The 18,696-nt window shown below is 45.6% G+C and overlaps 1 protein-coding gene across 2 annotated transcripts in view; it reads right to left on the bottom strand.

The window, feature by feature from the left end:
- The window catches only part of LOC127566443 (uncharacterized), a 75,966-nt gene extending 74,060 nt beyond the window's left edge, over positions 1 to 1,906 (bottom strand). For both annotated transcript variants that reach the window (XM_052008864.1, XM_052008863.1), the window contains exon 1: positions 1,841 to 1,906. In XM_052008864.1, the coding sequence (XP_051864824.1) occupies positions 1,841 to 1,898 (58 nt within the window). In that variant the 5' untranslated portion in view covers positions 1,899 to 1,906. The remainder of the gene's footprint in view (positions 1 to 1,840) is intronic.
- Between the last annotated feature and the right edge of the window lie 16,790 nt (positions 1,907 to 18,696).

Consider the following 18,696-nt stretch of genomic DNA (forward strand, 5'->3'; position numbering starts at 1 on the left):
GGGGTAGGTGCCTGCAATGGGTTACCAGGGTTAGTAGCGAAAGAGGCAGTTTGCTGTAGTTTAAGAAACCATTCGATAGACACATGAGTATGAAGGGAATGGAGGTATAGGGATGATACACATGAAGACATCGTTTCTTATACATTGGGCTACAGATCGGCACATCTTGGGCCGAATGGCCTGTAAACTGCTGTACTGTTCTGTGTTTTATGTTACTCCCATTCCTTGACTCGGTTTACATCATCTTTCATCATCCAACCTTCCCGCACCTTACGATCCTGGTCTTCCCTCCATACTGGAACATTCCGGTCTTTAAACAGCTGCCACTTGCCAGATGTGGACTTGCCCAATAACAGCTCGACCCAATCTTCTGTCCCACCTTCATGCTTAATATCGTTGTAATTTACCTTCCCCCAATTTAGGTCTCTTTCCGGAGGTCCAGAATTAACCTGATACATCATGATCGGAAAACTTAATGAAATTCACCTTTCCAAAAATGCTCTCCCATTGAAACCCCAGTTACCTGATCAGGCTATCTGCCCAATACAAGATCTAATTTGGCTTCCCGAGTCGGATTATCTACATTATGTTTCCAGAAACCCTCTTGAATTCACCAAACAAGTACAGCCCGTCAAGGCTTCTTGGACCAGGGAAATCCCAATCAAGATTGTGGAAGTTAAGACCCCCACTACGACAACCGTGTTGCCTTCACATCTTTTCATATTTTGCCAACATGTCTTTTCTCTATATCCCGACAGATACTTGCAGACTGATGGTATAACCACACCAATGTGATTGCGCCATGCTTAGTTTTGATCTCCATTCATGTTGTCTCAGTTTCATCCATTTATAGTTTCCTTTTCTCGTCATTGTCAAATGCGCATCCGAAATCTGTAACAATATACATCTCCAAATCGCCTACTCAATATCCAAGCCTCGATCATTACAAAATATCTCACACAAATCCCTGCGCAACGCAATACATGCACCTTTGTTGTGTGAAATTCTGAAAAGATCAACGTCATATTTGTCGTTCTTAAGGCAATATTAATGGGCCGCAAGTCTCACCGAGAGGAAAATCTGAAAATACTATCAACTGAAACAAACGTGCAGCATTGCATATCAAATTAAATTAAATTGCCCCAGCCAAGTACCAATGTGTAATGTTTCCAGCTAACCCTGAAATAGTTGCAGTGTTATTGTTGCATTAGGAGCGGTTCACATGTCAATTCCACGTTTTGACCTCACCAAGAATGGCTTGCAACATGTCACCGTAAAAAGTGATTAAAACATTCTCTTAGATATAATCTTCAAGACTCATCTCATTAGACAAAGATGAAGAGAACCGCGCATTTTCGGTGGGAGAAACGTCCAAGAAGTGGCAAAAGGAACCAAAAGTGTCGAAATTGAGCGGAGCGATAGGCAAAGCAGCGAGAATGGGAGGAAAAAAGATACTTGTCTTGAAGGGCTGAAAGATATTGCTGCCAAGACCATGACAGATTGAAACAAGATGAGAATGCAAGAGCTTGAGGAGATCGAATTGAAATGCAGTGGCAAAGTCTTAATCGGATTTTAGCTCCAAATTAAGAGGCTATTCAATGCGAAATACTATCAACTGATACGGAACAGAACAATCCCAGCCCATCCAGTCACTCTTGAAAACGGGTGGATTTTAACCTAGCGTTCAGGTCAGGCTAAAATAGAATAAGGAACTGTTCCACAGCCCTACCACAGGGAACTAAACCTGCTACACTCAATCCATATCCTCTCACAACAGCTTTTGCGGTAATTTGCCACAATTTACGGAAGCAATTGTCTGTCTGAGAATCAATTCACTTACCTAAAGTGAGGAATAACCAGGAGCAAGTCATGTTTGAGTGGTCTCCGCGCTTCCGCATTCAGAAACTTTCTGCACTCTTCTTAAACAGTCAGCAAATCGAAAGAGCAACCTTGCTAAAATAAAGTTTCGATTCTCCAAGTGAAGTGTTGCAACATATCTGAAGTACTGGCAGTGATTCGTAATGTTTTCGGAATTTAGTTTCTATTCTTAAGGCCAGCTTTTAATTTCTTAAAGTCTTCACCCACAGGAAGACTGCAGTCAGTATACTTTTATGTTCTGTCTCTGTCTCGGACCTTCCCTTTCCCACCTATCTCCTCCTGCCAATAAACCCCACCTCAACTAGATCCCCCTGTCGCTTGCTAGTTCTTGTCTCACTCGTTGTTAACCCGATTTTCAAGTCCCACTTCCGTCTGCTGTAAATCACACAGTTGCACAGGTTAATTCAAATGCGTTTATTTAACAATATATCGCGAGTGAGAAACCTCTTTACTCTCATGTACAGTCCGCGACAGAGTTCTCCGAGGTACAGGTGGGGCAGACAGTAATTTCTACAAACATTGTTACGTACACTTTAATGAGTCAGGCGCAGGAGTTCTTGGTTGAGCAGGAAACGGACAAAGGCCTCTGCAGATGGACAAAGAGCAGCCTCACACCCCAGGTTCAGCTCATCGTTTTGCAGTCAGGTGAGACAAAGGCAGGTATCACCTTCATTGTTTGAGACAGCCTTCCCATTTCCCATTAGGATTGACCAGCATCTCCAGAGTCAAACATAATGAGAATCCAATTAAGTTCCAGACACAGCAATTACCACACAGCACTCAGGCCAGGAAAGCAGTGGTGTGGCTGTTCTGGCCTGAAGGACACATTTTGAATCAGTATTTCGAGCAGCCATAATTCTCATCCGTCTTAAGATATGAATACAGTTATAGTGTATGAATCCAACACCTCCTCACCGTCACCCATACACCTTTATACAGGCTATGTCCCCTCAACACGTTCAGCCAGGCTGAAGGGTCTCGATTCGAAACGTCAACTGTCCATATCCCTTCACAGATGTTGCTTGACATGCTGCTCCCCCAGTGGTAGATTTTACTTTTGCTCCAGATTACAGCATCTGCAGTCTCTTCTGTCTAACTTTCTTCTGCATGAATATTTTCTTTGAACGGAAAAAAAATGGTATACCAGCAGTTACTCCGCAGTAATTCTCCAATTAATGTTAATTCTCTTATCTCCTCCTCTCACCAAGACGCTCCCTGAACACCATCAGTCCGACCAATAAACAACATTGAAATATCTCCCTCGGCCCACTTAGTCCCTGGCGATCTAGATGTCCAGGGCAAAAAAAACAGTCCCAGCTTATCTACTCTCTCCTTGGAACACAAGCCCTCAGATGCGGCAACATCCTCGTGAATCGTTTCTGCTTGACAACGTCCTTCCTATAGTGTGGCTACCAAAGGAGCATGGACAGACACATGAACAGGCAGGGAATGGAGGGATACAGACCGTGTGCCTGCAGATGGGATTAGTTTGATTGGCACCCTGGGCGGCACAGACATGATGGGCAGGAGTGCCTCTTACAGTGCTGTACTGTCCTGTGTTCAAAAGTAGCAGAGTTATACAGCACAGAAAAAGGTCCTTCGGCCCATCTAGTCCATTCCGACCCCATCCTATGCCTGGTCACGTCTCCCTACGGGTGGACCATATCACTCCAAAGCCCCTCCCATCCATGCACCTACACAAACCTCGCTTAAATACGTATTATAACTGAACCCGCATCTAGCACTTCCGCTGTAAGCTCCTTCCACACTCGCACACCTCCTCAGATTTCCCTCATACATTGATCTTTACACTCTAAACCTGTGCCTTCTATTTCTAATCCCACCTAACCTTGGGGGAAAAACTACAGTATGCATTCATTATCTGGACACCTCATAATTTTGTTTACCTCTATCAGATCTCCCCTCTTCTCCTGTGCTCCAGGAAATGAGTTCCTGACATATTCACCTTTTTCTCAATTAGTCATATCCCAACAGTGTTGTGAAGTTTTTCTGCACTCTTTCAAGCTTATTGATATATTTCCTGCAGGTAGGTGACCAGAGCTGAGCACAATACTCCAAACTCGGCCTCACCAACGACATGTGCAAATTCAACATAGCATCCCAACTCCTGTAATCAAAGCCCCGATTTATGAAGGCCAAAGTGCCTGAAGCTCTCGTTCCGACCCGATCTGCATGTGACGCCACAATCAAGGACCTGTGGGTTTGTATTCCCGGGTCCTTTTCTTCCACCGCACACCTCAGAACTCGACAATTCACTGTATAACTCTTGTCCTGGTTTGTCCTCCCAAGGTGCATCACATCATACTTGCCTGCATTAAATTCCATCTGCCACGTTTCATCCCCTTGAGCTAACCGGCGAAAATCACGCTGCAAGCTTTGATAGCCTTCCTCGCTGTCCAATGCGCCCAAGTATCGGTGTCATCCTCACATTTGCTTATCCAGTTCACTACATTATCATCGAAATCATTAAATGAGATGATAAACCACATCGGATCCTGCGGCCTACCGCCAGTCACAGGCACCCAGTCAAAGAGACAACCATCTACTACCAGTCTCCGGCTTCTCCCGCTGAAGCAATGTTGAATCCAATTGGCAACTTCATCCTGAATGCCAAGCGACTTAATCTCCTGGAAACGCCTCCCATGCGGGACTTTGTCAAAGGCCTTGCGACAGTCCATGTAGACAACACCCACTGGATTTGCCTCATCGACATCTTGGTAAACTCCTCGAAGAATTCGATACGATTGGTTAGACCTGTTCTATCGCGCATTAAACCATGTTGACTCTCTGTAATCAGGCCCTGTAAATCCAAATAATTGCATATACTGTCCCTTAGAATACCTTCCAATGATTTACCCACGACTGATATTAGGCTCACCGGCCCATAATTTCCTGGCTTATTCTTCCAGACTTTCTTGGACAAGGGAACAACATGGTATTGGTATTGGCATCGGTTTATTATTTTCACTTGTACCGAAGTTCACTGAAAAACTTGTCTTGCATACCGATCGTACCGGTCAGTTCATTACACAGTCCAGGCTACACTGAGTTAGTACAGAGTGCATTGAGGTAAAAAAAAACTATGGCAGTATCATGTGAAGTATCACAGCTGCAGAGAAAGTGCAATGCAATAAGGTGTAATGTCACAACAAGGTAGATCGTGAGGTCAGGGTCCATCTCATCGTATGAGGGAACCTTTCAATAGTCTTATCACAGTGGGATTGAAGCTGTCCTTGAGTCTGGTGGTACGTGCCCTCAGGCTCCTGTAGCTTCTACTCGAAGGAAGAGCAGAGAAGAGACAATGAGCCGGGTGGGTAGGGTCTCTGATTATGCTGGCTGCTTCACCGAGGCAGCGAGAGGTAAAGACAAGAGTCCATGGAGGGGAGGCTGGTTTATTGACAATCCTCCATTCTTCAGGCACCTCATCCGTGGCTAAGGACGTTTTAATTATCTCTTCCAGGGCCACTGCAATTTTTCCATTTCCTCCCCCAAGATCCTACCGGACACTTAATGTGGCCCTGAGGATTTATCCACCTTAATTAGCCTGAAGGCAGCCAGCACTTCCTCTTCCGAAATCTGGATACTGTCCATGACCTCACGACTCTTTTGTCTCACTTCTATAGATGTGACTTCTGAGTGAATACGGATGCAAAAAGAAACATTCATTCAAGATCTCCCCCATCATTTTCGGCTCCACACAGATATGACCACGATGATCTTCAAGAGGACCAATTGTGTCTCTTTCTACCCTTTTTCTCTTAATATAGCGACAGAAACCCTTGGGATTCCTTTCACCCTGTCTGGCAGAGCAATTTCATGTCATCTTTTTGCCTTCTTTATTTCTCTCTTAAGTGTTTCTTGCATTTACTATACACCTCAAGCGCCTCATTTGATCTGAACTGCCTATACCTGATACGTATCTACCGCCTTTTTTTACGAGGGCCTCAATATCCCACGATACCCAAGGTTTCCTGAAGCTGTTATCCTTGCCTTTTATTCTAACAGGAACATACAGACTCTGTACTCTCAATATTTCACTTCTGAAAGCCTCCCTCTTACCAAGCATCTCTTGCCGGATAAACAGCATCTTCCAATCCACCCCTGCCAGATCACTTCTCATGCCATCAAAATTGGACTTTCTCCAATTTAGAATCTGAATCAGAGGACCAGTCCTATCCTTTTCCATAACTAGTTTGAATCTAATGGAATTATGGTCACGCGATCCAAAATATTAGCCTAAGCACAGCTGGCTCGTCTCAGAGGAGATTCCAGTATCGCCCTCTCTCCAGATGGGACCTCTGCAAACTGATTGAAGAAACGTTTCTTAACGAATTTGACAAGCTCAATCCCATCCACTCACTTTACAGTATTGGAGTCCTAGTTAGTATGTGGAAAGTTAAAATCACCTACTATCTCACCATTACTTTTCGTGCAACCGTCTGCTATCTCTCTGCAAATCTGTTCCTCTGAATCCCGCTGATTACTGAGAGGTCCATAATATAGTCCCATTAACGTGGTCATCCCTTTCTTATCCTTCAGTTCCACCCATATTCCTTCAGTAGACGCGCACTGCAAGATGTCCTCTCTGAGCACTGCCGTAACATTTATCCCTGGCTTTTAACATAGCACCTAACTCACTCAGCTTTTTTGCAGGACCTCGTCAGCCTTCTTGCCTCTGTCATTGGTGCCGATGTGGACCACGACTGTTGGTTGCTCACCCTACCCCTTATTTCATATTTCATGGACGTGATCGAAGACATCTCTGATCCTGGCACCTGGAGGGCAACATACCATCCGGGAGTTGCCTTCTCTTCCACGGAATCTCCTATCTGTTCCCCTAACCAGTGACTCGCCTTTCACTACCGCACTTCTCTTCCCCCTTCCCTTCTGAGCCACAGAGCCAGACTCGGTGCCAGACACCTGGCCGCGTGGCTTTCCTCTCGTTGGCCGTGCCCCCCACCAGTATCTAAAACGAAATACTTGTTATTAAGGGGAACTAACATAGGTGTATCCTACACTAATTGCCTATCGCTTCACCTTCTCCTGACGGTCACCCATCTACCTGCATCCTGCAACCTAGGTGTGACTGCCTTCTTATAACTCTTACCTATTCTCTGTTCAGTTGGCCGAAAGATCCGGAGTTCATCCAGCGCCAGCTTCAGTTCCCTAACACGTTCGGTAAGGAGCTGCAGCCGGATGCACCATGCACGTGTTGTCAGCAGGGACACTGGAGGTCTCCCTGATTTCCCACATCCTTGAAGAGGAGCATACCACTGCCCTGTCTACCATTTCGCTGTTCTACTGAGGAATCAGAGGAAAACAAATTCCTTACCCTGAACATCACCTCAGCCTCTGCCCACTGTAGCCTCCTGAACCAAACCCGAGTCAATGATAACCATAAAATAAAACGAAAACTTCACCTTTTCTTACCCATGCCTTCTGCCTGAGGTTTCTTTTCCTTAGAGAGCTGCTCTCACTCTCCAAACTTGGGCCACTGACTCTTTCATTTCACGCCAAAGCCTCAGCTCCCCCACTCTAACACTGTACACGCACACAATGGCCGATCCGATTAAAACCAACTTCTTTTTGTTGGTTGCTGCCAATTAGATCATTCGCAGATCAATTATTACTTACAGTATGTAAGTGTGCCCCTGTGAAGTGTCCTGCTCACTGAAATTGAACACAAAGGACGGAGACACGCCTCCTTTGGAATCTCCCGCCTCTGGATCTAAGTCCCTGCTCCTGCACACTGAAACTGAACGCAGTGTATTGTGAAGGTGTATGGGTGATAATTTGATGAGAAGAAATAGAGAGAGAGATAGAAACAGAGGTAGAGTGATATGGCAAGTTCTGTGTAATGCAAGAGCGGTTTACCGTGAGTCATCCAGAAATAGGACCTCCGTCCCATATCGTCCATGCTGACCATCGTGCTCATCAAATTAGTCCCATTTCCTCTTAACCTTTCATATTCATGTACCTGCCCAAATGAATTTTAAGTATTGTCAATGTAATGTTCCACTGGGAACTCGTTACATGTAGCTACAACTCTCTGTGTGGAGAAGTTGCCTCTCAGTTTCCTATTATATATTTTGCCCTCTCACATTAAACCTCTGCTCTCTAATTCTTGATTGCCCAACAATGGTAAAAATACTGTGAACACTGACTCATCTCCGCCCCTCCTGAGTTTATACACCTCTGTTAGATCACCTCTCATTCTTCTGCGCGCCAATGGAAAAAGAGCCTACGACTGTCCAACCTCTCCATATGAATCTTTGCCTTCACCCTATATGTGCCTTGTGTTCCTTCTCATGTTGATACCGACGGCCCTCGCGTATAATTCAACGTGTATTCACCAACAGGCAGCGTATTACATATCCATCTGACGTCATCCTGACTCTTCCTGACAATGTCCGTAGATCTGTCCTCCCCCTTACGGATGATTCCGAGCCTTGTTTTCCTTGTCACTATTCACGAACCCTTCCGGTCTCAGCGATAATCTGCTTCAAGTTTGATTTTTTGGAAAACTATTCTGACAAGGAGCCAGATATCGCTGTGTGGTGGTGGGTGGCAGGGGATCACGGTAGAAAATGCTACGAATACGCAACAGGTCGGGCAGCATCTGAGGAGTGAGAAAGAGTTGACCCTCCCAGCCGACTGTTGTAATCAGGACTGGAAAAGTCAGTAAACACGTATGTTTTAAATTGAAGATAGGGCACTGGTTGGGGAGAACTGGAGATTTGTCTCTGTCACGTTACGTGCCGATGGTATCCAGGTGCCATATCTCATAGTAACTCCGTCTAATAGTGATGGGTGAACGGGAATTAAGGGATGATTGTCACGAGGCAAGTTATTGGGGCGTATCATGATGAAAACAACACATAACTGCGTCTCAGTTTCGTACCTAGTGATTCGAGGGTGTCTGGTGCCCTAACCTCGGCTGGTCCATGACACAGGAGAGTCCAGCAGTCTGGTCCCTGATGGCAAGACGTTGTATGGTCTCTGTCAGTCAGTCCCATAAGGCCTGTTGTTGCCTGGATCCAGGTGGGTTCCTGATAGTCCCAGAAACAAGTCGGATAGCCAATTGTAGCTTGGTTCCTGATGCTCAATCCCATGTGCCGGATGGACAGTTCCAGCTTGATCCCTGATGCTCAAGCTCATAGAACATTGAACAGTACAGCACAGAACAGGCCATTCAGCCCACAATATTATGCCGACAAAACTCTTTCCTCCTACCAACAGAATGCCTATAAGCCTCCATTTTACTCTCATTCATGTGCCCATCCCAGCCCCTCTTAAAAGCCCGAACCAGGCCACCCTATCAGGCCAAGTAGTCCAGGCATCCATCACTCTTTCAGTCAGAAAATACTTCTCACGTCTGTTCTGAACCTCCACACTCTCACGTTAAATGCATGCCCTATGGTATTCGATCACTAAATAATGGGAAAAAAGATATTGCTTGTCCACTCTATCTATGTCCTTCATAATTTACACACTTCCACCAGATCACCCTCAGCCTTCGCCGCTCCAGAGAAAAGAGCCCAGGGTTTTTCAGCCTCTGCTGATTGCACATGCCTAGCAAACCTCCTTTTTCACCCTCTCTAAAGCCTCGACATCCTCCCCACAGTGAGGTGACAGAATTTCACGCAGTACTCTAAATGCGGCCTAACCAGAGTTCTATAGAGATGCATCATATCTTCTTGACTCCTGTACTCAATACCCCGATTGATAAATGCAAGCATTCCATAAGGCTTCTTAACCACCCTGTCTACTACATGTGTCGAAAGGCCCAGTTCTTGGATGGTCAATTACTTCCGACAGTGTGCAAATTAACGCTTTGCCTCTGACATGTTGGTTTCTATGAACAACTGGGAGAAAGTAATTGCTGCTGAAAATTACAACTGACCCGTTCAATGGATAATGGATGAGCGCATTCCAAGAAAAAGGACGGTGCTCGAACTGTGAAATTCAGGACAAAGGAATGGGTGGTTATCGACATGTAAAGAGAGCGATAGAAAGAATAAATACGCCAGAAGCATCTTTGGAATGGAAAACGCAACGTTAATATTACAGGTGGATGTTCTTTGCATCCGAAGAGGACAGTTCGAACTCAAACCGGGCAAGCTGGTAAGCCGAAATTGTAAAATTCTGCATTAAACACAATATTCACCTGGCGATTTATAATACATGTAATGTCGTCACTTCACTGGGCTTAATGAAGTGCCATTGACCAGAAACATCTTCTCCTCCTACCTCAAGCATAACAGAAAATGAGAGTATTGGACGTTTGCAAAACGGATATCTATTGAACATAGAACTGGACAAAACGGCAACTGGTCCATAGGCCCAGGATGTAGGTCTGAAACATCATTCAAAATTGAACTAATCTCTGCTGCCTGAATGTGATCCAAATCCCTCTATTCCTTGAAAGTTCATGTGCCCATAGAAAGGCCTCTTAAACGCCACTATCGAATCAGCTTCCATCACTACACCGACAGCACGTTCCAGGTATCTCTCTCTCTGTAAAAAAAATTTGCCCCGCACATCTCCTTTAAACTTTCTCTGTCTCGGCTTAAAGTGATGCTCTTGAGTATTTAAAACTTCTGCACTGAGAACAAGAGACTATCCTGTCTATCCCTCTCATGATTTTAAAAACATCTATCAGTTCTCCCTTCAGCCTCCGCCGCTCCAGAGAAAACAATTCATGTTTGTTTTCCCCAACCTCTCCTTATAGCTCATGACCTCTAATCCAGACATAATCCTGGTGATCTTCGCTTTTCTCTCCTAAGCCTCCGCTTACTTCCTGTAATGGGGGCAACCAGAACCGAATGCAATCCTTATATTTTGTGCTCTCTAATACAGGTAGCATCCCGGCAAAGCTCATTGCACCATCTACAAAGCAGCAACACCCTAACTGTGATGTAATGAGCAGAACTGCACACAGTACTCCAAATGCGACCCAACAAATATGGCACAGAGCTGGTTAGTATGAAGTACATTGATATTAGCGAGATATAACTTTTCGATAAGTATTCCTCAAATTGCAGAGTCAGCCAAATGTGATTAGGAATAGCAATGTTTCAACTTAAGTATAAAGTTAACCAGGATCAATGACTCATAATATCACGAGAGTTTTAGTTTTACACAAATTGGGAAGTGGAATTGCATAAAATTCCAACCAACGAGTTCATATGCCACAGTGCTGATGCCTGCAAAAAGAAGTCAATGTATCTTTCCGGCGCAGCAGGGTCATTTTTCGGTCACGAATGTATCACGTGCCCCTTTTTATTGTGTCATAATACATTTTTAATCCAAAGTTTAACTCGATAAATGCACTACAGAAATAAATTTGGTGCAAACATTATGGCAAAGTCAAAGTCGAATGTAATGGCACGTGCACAACTACATGCAGGCACAGTTGCAGTGAAAACCGTATTTGGTATTGGTATTGGTATGGGTGTATTATTGTCGGCGTAGATGGGTAAGGCAGGTGAGTAGCAGGTAGGTAGGCAAAGGTAAGGTTACCTGTTATCTGTTATAAATATTTAAGTAGAAAAACTAGGAAAAACAAGGTATTAGTTCAGATGGAGGACATGGTGGTGTGCTGCAGCTGCTTGATGTGGGAACTCGTGGACCTTGCTGCGGTCCACGATGGCCACATCTGCAGTAAGTGCTTGAGGCTGGAGGAATTTCGCCTCAAAATCGATGAGCTGGAGATGCAGCATCAAACACTGCGCAGCATCAGGGAGGGGGAGAGTTTTGTAGATTCTGTTCATCAGGAGACTGTCAACACCACCCACCCCCGCCCCCCGCCCTTAGAGCAGGTACTTCTGGAGTTCAAAAAGTAGATATAATGGTGAGTGTTAGGGAATGTAAAAGGAAAATGAAAGCTAACAGTCAGATAGAGAAGAGGACCTCGGAGGCTGTTCCCCTCAATAACAGGTTTTCCATTTTGGAGACTGTTGAGGGAGATGAGCTGGCGGGGCCTAGCAGCAGTAGCCAGCTCTGTGGCACTGGGACCGGTTCTACTGCTCAGAAGGGAAAGGAGAAGAAGAAGGCAGTAGTGATAGGGGGCTCGATAGTCAGGGATAGTCACTGTGGCAGTGAGCATGAATCCCGGATGGTATGTTGCCTCCCAGGTGCCAGCGTCCGGGATGTCACTGATCGGTTCCACAGGATTCTAGAGGTGGAGGGAGAACAGCCAGAAGTCGTGGTTCATGTTGGTACCAACGCCATAGGTGGGAAGAGGGATGAGGTCCTGAAAAGGGATTTAGCGAGCTGGGCAGAAGGCTGAAGGACACGACCTCGAGGGTAGCGATCTCGGGATTGCTGCCAGTATCACGCGATAGTGAAGGCAGGAATAGGACGTGATGGCAGATAAATGCGTGGCTGAGAAGTTGGTGCAGGAGGGAGGGTTTCTAGATCATTGGGATCTCTTCTGGGGAAGGTGGGACCTCTACAGAGAGGACGGGTTACATTCGAACTTGAGGGGGTGGGGCAATAAACTTGCGTAAAGGTTTGCTAGGGTGGTTCAGGAGGGTTTAAACAAGATTGCGAGGGGGAAGGGAACCGAAGGAGTAGGTCAGACGAAAAAGGGAATGGGGAATAGTGGATCTGACAGGTAAAGAGGCTTTTAGGATGGAGAGGCTATAAAAGTAGTAAGGTGGATGGGCTGAAGTGCATGTACTTGAATAGAGTAGCATCAGGAATAAGGGAAATGAATTGAGAGCTGTGTAAGTACATGGGACTATGATATTGTGGCTATTACAGAGACATGGCTGACATCAGGGCAGGAATGGATATTGAATATTCCTGGTTTTCAGTGTTTTAAAAGGGATAGGGTGGGGAGAGAAGAGGAGGAGGGGTGGCGGTACTGCTCCGGAACACAGTTACAGCTGCAGAAAGGGTCGATAATGTGGAAGGATCCTCTCCAGAGTCAATATGGGTGGAGGATAGGAATAAAAAAGGGGAAGTTACACTTCTGAGAGTATTCTATAGCAACCCCCCCCCCCCGGTAGCAGTATGGATACTGAGGAGCAGATTGGGAGGCAGTGTTTGGAAAGATTCGAAAATAATAAGGTTATTATAATGGGAGACTTCAACTATCCAAATATTGATTGGCACCTGCTTAGTGCCAAGGGTTTAGACGGGGCGCAGTTTGTTAACTGTGTCTAGGATGGATTCCTGACGCAGTATGTTGACAGGCCGACTAGAGGGAATGCCATATTAGATCTAGTTTTAGGTAATGAACCGGGTCAGGTGACAGATCTAAATGTGGGTGAGCATTTGGGAGGAAGTGACCATTGCTCCATAACCTTTAGAATTGTCGTGGACAGGGATAGGAGCAAAGAGGACGGGAAGATATTTAATTAGGGGAAGGCGAATTATGAGGCTATAAGGCGAGAACTTGGGAGGGTAAATTGGGGTAACATTTTTGTAGGGAAATGTACTATGGAGATGTGGTCGATGTTCAGGGATCGTTTGCAGGATGTTAGGGATAAATTTGTCCGGTGAGGCAGAGAAGGAATGGTACGGTGAAGGAACTGTGGGTGACGAGAGAGTTGGAACAACTAGTTAGGAAGAAGAAGGGAACATACATCAGGTGTAAGCAGCAAGGATCTGACAGGGCCTGTGAGGAATATAGAGTAGCAAGGAAGGAGCTTAAGAAAGGGCTTAGGAGAGCGAGAAGGGGACATGAAAAGGCTTTGGCAAGCAGGGTTAAGGAGAATCCCAAGGCTTTTTTCTCGTACGTAAAGAGCAGAAAGGATGGCTAATGTAAAGGTAGGTCTGATTAAAGACAAAGGTGGGAAGATGTGCCTGGAAGCTGTGGAAGTGGGTGAGGTTCTCAATGAATACTTCTCTTCTGTATTCACCAAGGAGAGGGGTCTTGATGATGCTGAGAACAGTGTAGGTGAGGTAAATGTTCTGGAGTTGTAGATATTAAGAAAGAGGATGTGATGCAGTTGTTCGAGAATATTAGGACAGATAAGTCCCGGGGGCCTGACAGAATATTCCCCAAGCGTCTTCGTGAGGCGAGGGAGGAGATTGCTGAAACGTTGGTTAGGACTTTGCGTCCTGATTGTCAACGGGGATGTTACCGGGGGATTGAAGGGTGGCGAATGCGGTCCCCTTAATCAAAAAAGGTAGTAGGGATAGTCCAGGGAATTACAGACCGGTGATCCTTACGTCTGTGGTGTGTAAGCTGTTGGAAAGAATTCCCAAAGATAGTATCAATAAGCACTTGGAGAAACATGGACTGATTATGGACAGCCAGCATGGTTTTGTGAAGGTAAGATCTTTCCCCACAAGCCTGATAGGGTTCTTTGAGGAGGTCACCAGGAATATTGATGTGGGTAGTGCAGTGGATGTGGTCTACATGTATTTTAGTAAGGCTTTTGACAAGGTTCCGCATGGTAGGCTTCTTCAGACGGTCAGAGAAGCTTGGCCGTGTGGATTCAAAATTGGCTAGCCTGTAGAAAGCAGAGGGTTGCGGTGGAGGGACTGCATTCAGGATGGAGGGCTGTGACTAGTGGTGTCCCGCAGGGATTGGTTCTGGGACCTCTGTTTTTTGTGATATTTATTAACGACTTAGATAAGTGGGTGGAATGGTGGGTTAGCAAGTTTGCAGATGACACAAAGATCAGTGATGTTGTGATTAGTGTGGAGGGCTGTAGAAGCTCGCAGAGGTATATTGATAGGATGCAGAGCTGGGCTGACAAGTGGCAGATGGAGTTCAATCCAGAGAAATGCGAGGTGGTACACTTTGGAAGGACAAACTCCAAGTCGGTGTGCAAGGTAAATGGCAGGATTCTGATCAGTTTAGAGGAGCAGAGGGATCTGGGGGTTCATTCCCACAGATCACTGAATGTTGCTTCGCAGGTGGATAGGATAGTTAAGAAAGCTTATGGGATGTTAGCTTTCATAAGTCGGGGGATCGAGTTTAAGAGCCGCGAAGTGATGATACAGCTTAACAAAACTCTGGTTAGTCCACACTTGGAGTACTGTGTCCAGTTCAGGTCGCCTCATTACAGAAAGGATGTGGAGGCGTTGGAAAGGGTGCAGAGGAGATTTACCAGGATGCTGCCTGGATTAGACAGTATGGATTATGGGGAGAGATTAAAGGAGCTCGGGCTGTTCTCATTGCAGAGAAGGAGGATGAGGGGAGACATGATAGAGGTATACAAGATATTGAGAGGAATAGATAGAGTGGACAGCCAGCGCCTCTCTCCCAGGGCGCCAATGCTCAAAACAAGAGGACATGGCTTTAAGGTATTGGTGGGAAGTTCAAGGTTGATGTCAGAGGGAGGTTTTACACCCAGAGAGTGGTTGCTGCATGGAATGCGCTGCTTGGGGTGGTGGTGGAGGCTGATATATTGGACAAGTTCAAGAGATTGTTAGATAAGCATATGGAGGAATTTAAGATGGAGGGATATTTGGGAGAAAGGGGTTAGATAGTCATAGGTGTGGTTTGAAGGGCGGCACAACATGGTTGGCCGGAGGTCCTGTATTGTGCTGTATTGTTCTATGGTTCTATGGTCACTTGTGCAGAGGTACAGTGAAAAGCTTGTCTTACAAACCGATCGTACAGGTCAATTCATTACGCTGTACAGGGTGCATTGAGTTCGTACAGAGTGCATTGAAGTAGTACATGTAAAAACAATAACAGTACAGAGTAAAGTGTCACAGCAACAGAGAAAGTGCAGTGCAATAAGGTGCAAGGTCACAACAAGGTGGAACGTTAGGTTAGAGTCCATCTCATTGTATAAGGGAACCGTTCAATAGTCTTATCACAGTGGGGTAGAAGCTGTCCTCGAGCCTGGTGGTACGTGCCCTCAGACACCTGTATCTTCTACCCAATGGAAGAGGAGAGAAGGGAGAATGTCCCGGGTGGGTAGGATCTTTGATTATGCTGCCTGCTACACCAAGACAACGAGAGGAAAAGACAGAGTCCAAGGAAGGGAGGCTGGTGTCCCTGATGCACTGGGCTGTGTCCACAACATTCTGCAGCTTCTTGCAGTCCTGGCCATAGCAGTTGCCGTACCAAGCCGTGATACATCCAGATAGGATGCTTTCTATGGTGCATCGGTAGAAGCTGGTGAGAGTCAAAGGTGACAAACCAAATTTCTTTAGCCTCCAGAAGAAGTGGAGCTGGTGAACTTTCTTGGCTGTGGCATCTATGTGATTTGACCAGGACAGGCTGTTGGTGATGTTCCCACCCAGGAAATTGAAGTTCTCAACCCTCTTGACCTCAGCACCATTGATGTTGACAGATGCAAGTATACCGCCCGCTTTCCTGAAGTCAATGACCGTCACTTGTAGCAACGTCGCAAGTGCACTCCTCTGCTCTTTTTTTAAAACCTGGACAGAAATAGCTAATAATTTGGGTTTAAGTTTCTCAATTACTCTCATATTGGTACTCTGCCGGAAAGTTGCGTCTTGGCGGAATTATCGTGCATTTATTGATTTTCTTACATATTGCCCGAATTAATTTTACACTTTCGGTATTAATCACGATATCCAGAAGCACGTTGGGCAAATCCCAGTGGTTTTAGTTATTATGCCGGAGGTAAACACAGACCCCAATTGTGCCTTCCCCAGCGGAATTCATAAGTATTTAACTTCTTCGGCATTCCATGGGAGTCCAGAGACGTTCTCAGTTTCCCAGGAGTGAGGTTTTAATGTTTTTTTCTGGGTTCAAGGGTGAGTACGCTGGAATGCTGGAAGGTTTTATGCCGCAGGTATAGGTTAGTGGATGACTTGTGTCTTCCTGCTGTTAATATAAGGCGCACATTCCCATTTTGAATCAGATTCCAATGAATATGGTTTACACATGATAGGCAACTATGGAAAGTTAGATCACATGCATCCAGCCAATTTGGGATAGACTGATCTTCATGATAGGAAGCAGAGGATGATGGTAGATGGTTGTTTTATGGACTGGAGGAAGGTGAGTAGTGGTGGTCCCCAGGGGTCGGTGTTGGGCCCGTTGCTACTCGTCAGCTTTTTCAATGATTTGGATGAGATTGCACAAGGAAGCTTGAAAGTGACACTAAAATAGGTGATGCCGTTGACAGTGAAGATATTTATCAGAATTTGCAGAGGTATCTTGATCGGCTGGGTAAGTTAGCCCAGGAATGGCAAACTGGATTTAATTCTGATACTTGCGAGCTGTTGCATTTGGGAAAGACAAAAGAGGGCAGGACTTTCACAGTGAAATAGAGTGCCCTGGGTAGTATAACATAGAACAACGAACATGACAGCACTGTACAGGCCCTTCGGCCCACGATGTTGTGCCGACATTTTATCCTGCTCCAATATCTCTCTAATCCTTCCTTCCAACATAGCCCTCCATTTCTCTATCATTCATGTGGCTATCTAAGAGTACCTTAAATGTCCCTGATGTACCTGCCCCCACAAGTTCTGCCGGCAGAGCTCTCCAGGCACCCACCATTCTTTGTGTCAAAAACTTACCCCTGACATCCCCTTTCTACCTTTCTCCAATCACCGTAAAATTATTCCCCCTTGTCTTAGCCATTTCCGCCTGGGCAAAAGTCTCTGACTGCCCACTCGATCTTGTAGCCCTCTGTCAAGTTACCTCTCATCCTCCTTCTCTCCTTAATAAAAACCTCAGTGTAGAAGAACAGAGGGACCTCGGAGTATGTCCAAGGAAGTAAAATTGCAAGTAGATAGAGTGGTGAAGAAGTCTTTTGGCGCGCTGACCTTCATCAGTCAGGGAATTGAGTACAGAAGTCGGGATGTTATTTTTTGCAGTTGTAAACGACGTTGGTGAGACCACATTTGGAATATCATATTCTGACTCAAGATATCACGGGTTTGAAACACCGGAGAGAATTCACATCGAATTGAAGCAACGTTATTTTAAATGTGGAGTGCAGTCCGAATGCGAAATGCACTGCAGCGGGTGTGGGGGAGGGAGATCCCATCAGTATCTTCAAAGAGGGAAAATGATGGAGATATGTTTCCAAGTCCAGTGCGCCCTCGAAGTCGACCGCACAAGTTGATAGAGTGGTAAAGAAGACCTATAGCACGCTTGCCTTCTTTAGTGGAAGCACTGAGTTCAAGTCAGTAAGTTACCTTGCAGCTTTATAAAACTCAGGTTTGGCCGCATCTTGGTTACTGCATTCAGTTCTGATCTCCCTATTTACAGAAAAAAAATATAGAGGTCATGTGCGAGACGGAAATGTTTGGACAGGCTTTGGAAGTTTTTTTTCCCCTGGAGCGGCGGATGCTGGGTGGATACCTAATAGGAGTTTGTAATATTATGAGAAGCATAAATGGTATCTGCTATCATTTTCCCGGTGTCTAAATCTCCAATGCTCGAGGGAGTGCATTGAAGGTGAACAGGGGAATGTTTAAAGGAGATGTGTGGGGCAGGTTTCTTTTTCTGCACAGTGTGCACAGTGTGTGGTGCGTGCCTGGCTGGCGCTGCCAGGGCTGCTGGTGAAGGCATATCCGATTTAGAGGTGCTTAGAGGTACAGAAACATGCAACAAATAGAGGAAATGGACCCTGTGCAGGCAAAACTGATTAGTTAAATCAGGCGTCTTTTTTCCCAACTAGTTCGGCACAACACTGTAGGCCCAAGGTCCTGTTCCTTTTCTATACTTCAATATGGTGAAAAGCAAAGTACAGGGCCAATGAGAAAAGGCCGTTGAGGATAACTCGGGATTTGCTGTTAACGTGTCGACGCAGACATAATGGACCGAATGGCTTCATGTTGTTCCATGATCATTCGACGAGTCTACAACTGGGGACGGGTGTGCTAGAAGCTTCTTGCTTC

Source organism: Pristis pectinata, chromosome 41 (assembly GCF_009764475.1).
Source record: "Pristis pectinata isolate sPriPec2 chromosome 41, sPriPec2.1.pri, whole genome shotgun sequence".
NCBI classification, from domain to species: Eukaryota; Metazoa; Chordata; class Chondrichthyes; order Rhinopristiformes; family Pristidae; genus Pristis; species Pristis pectinata.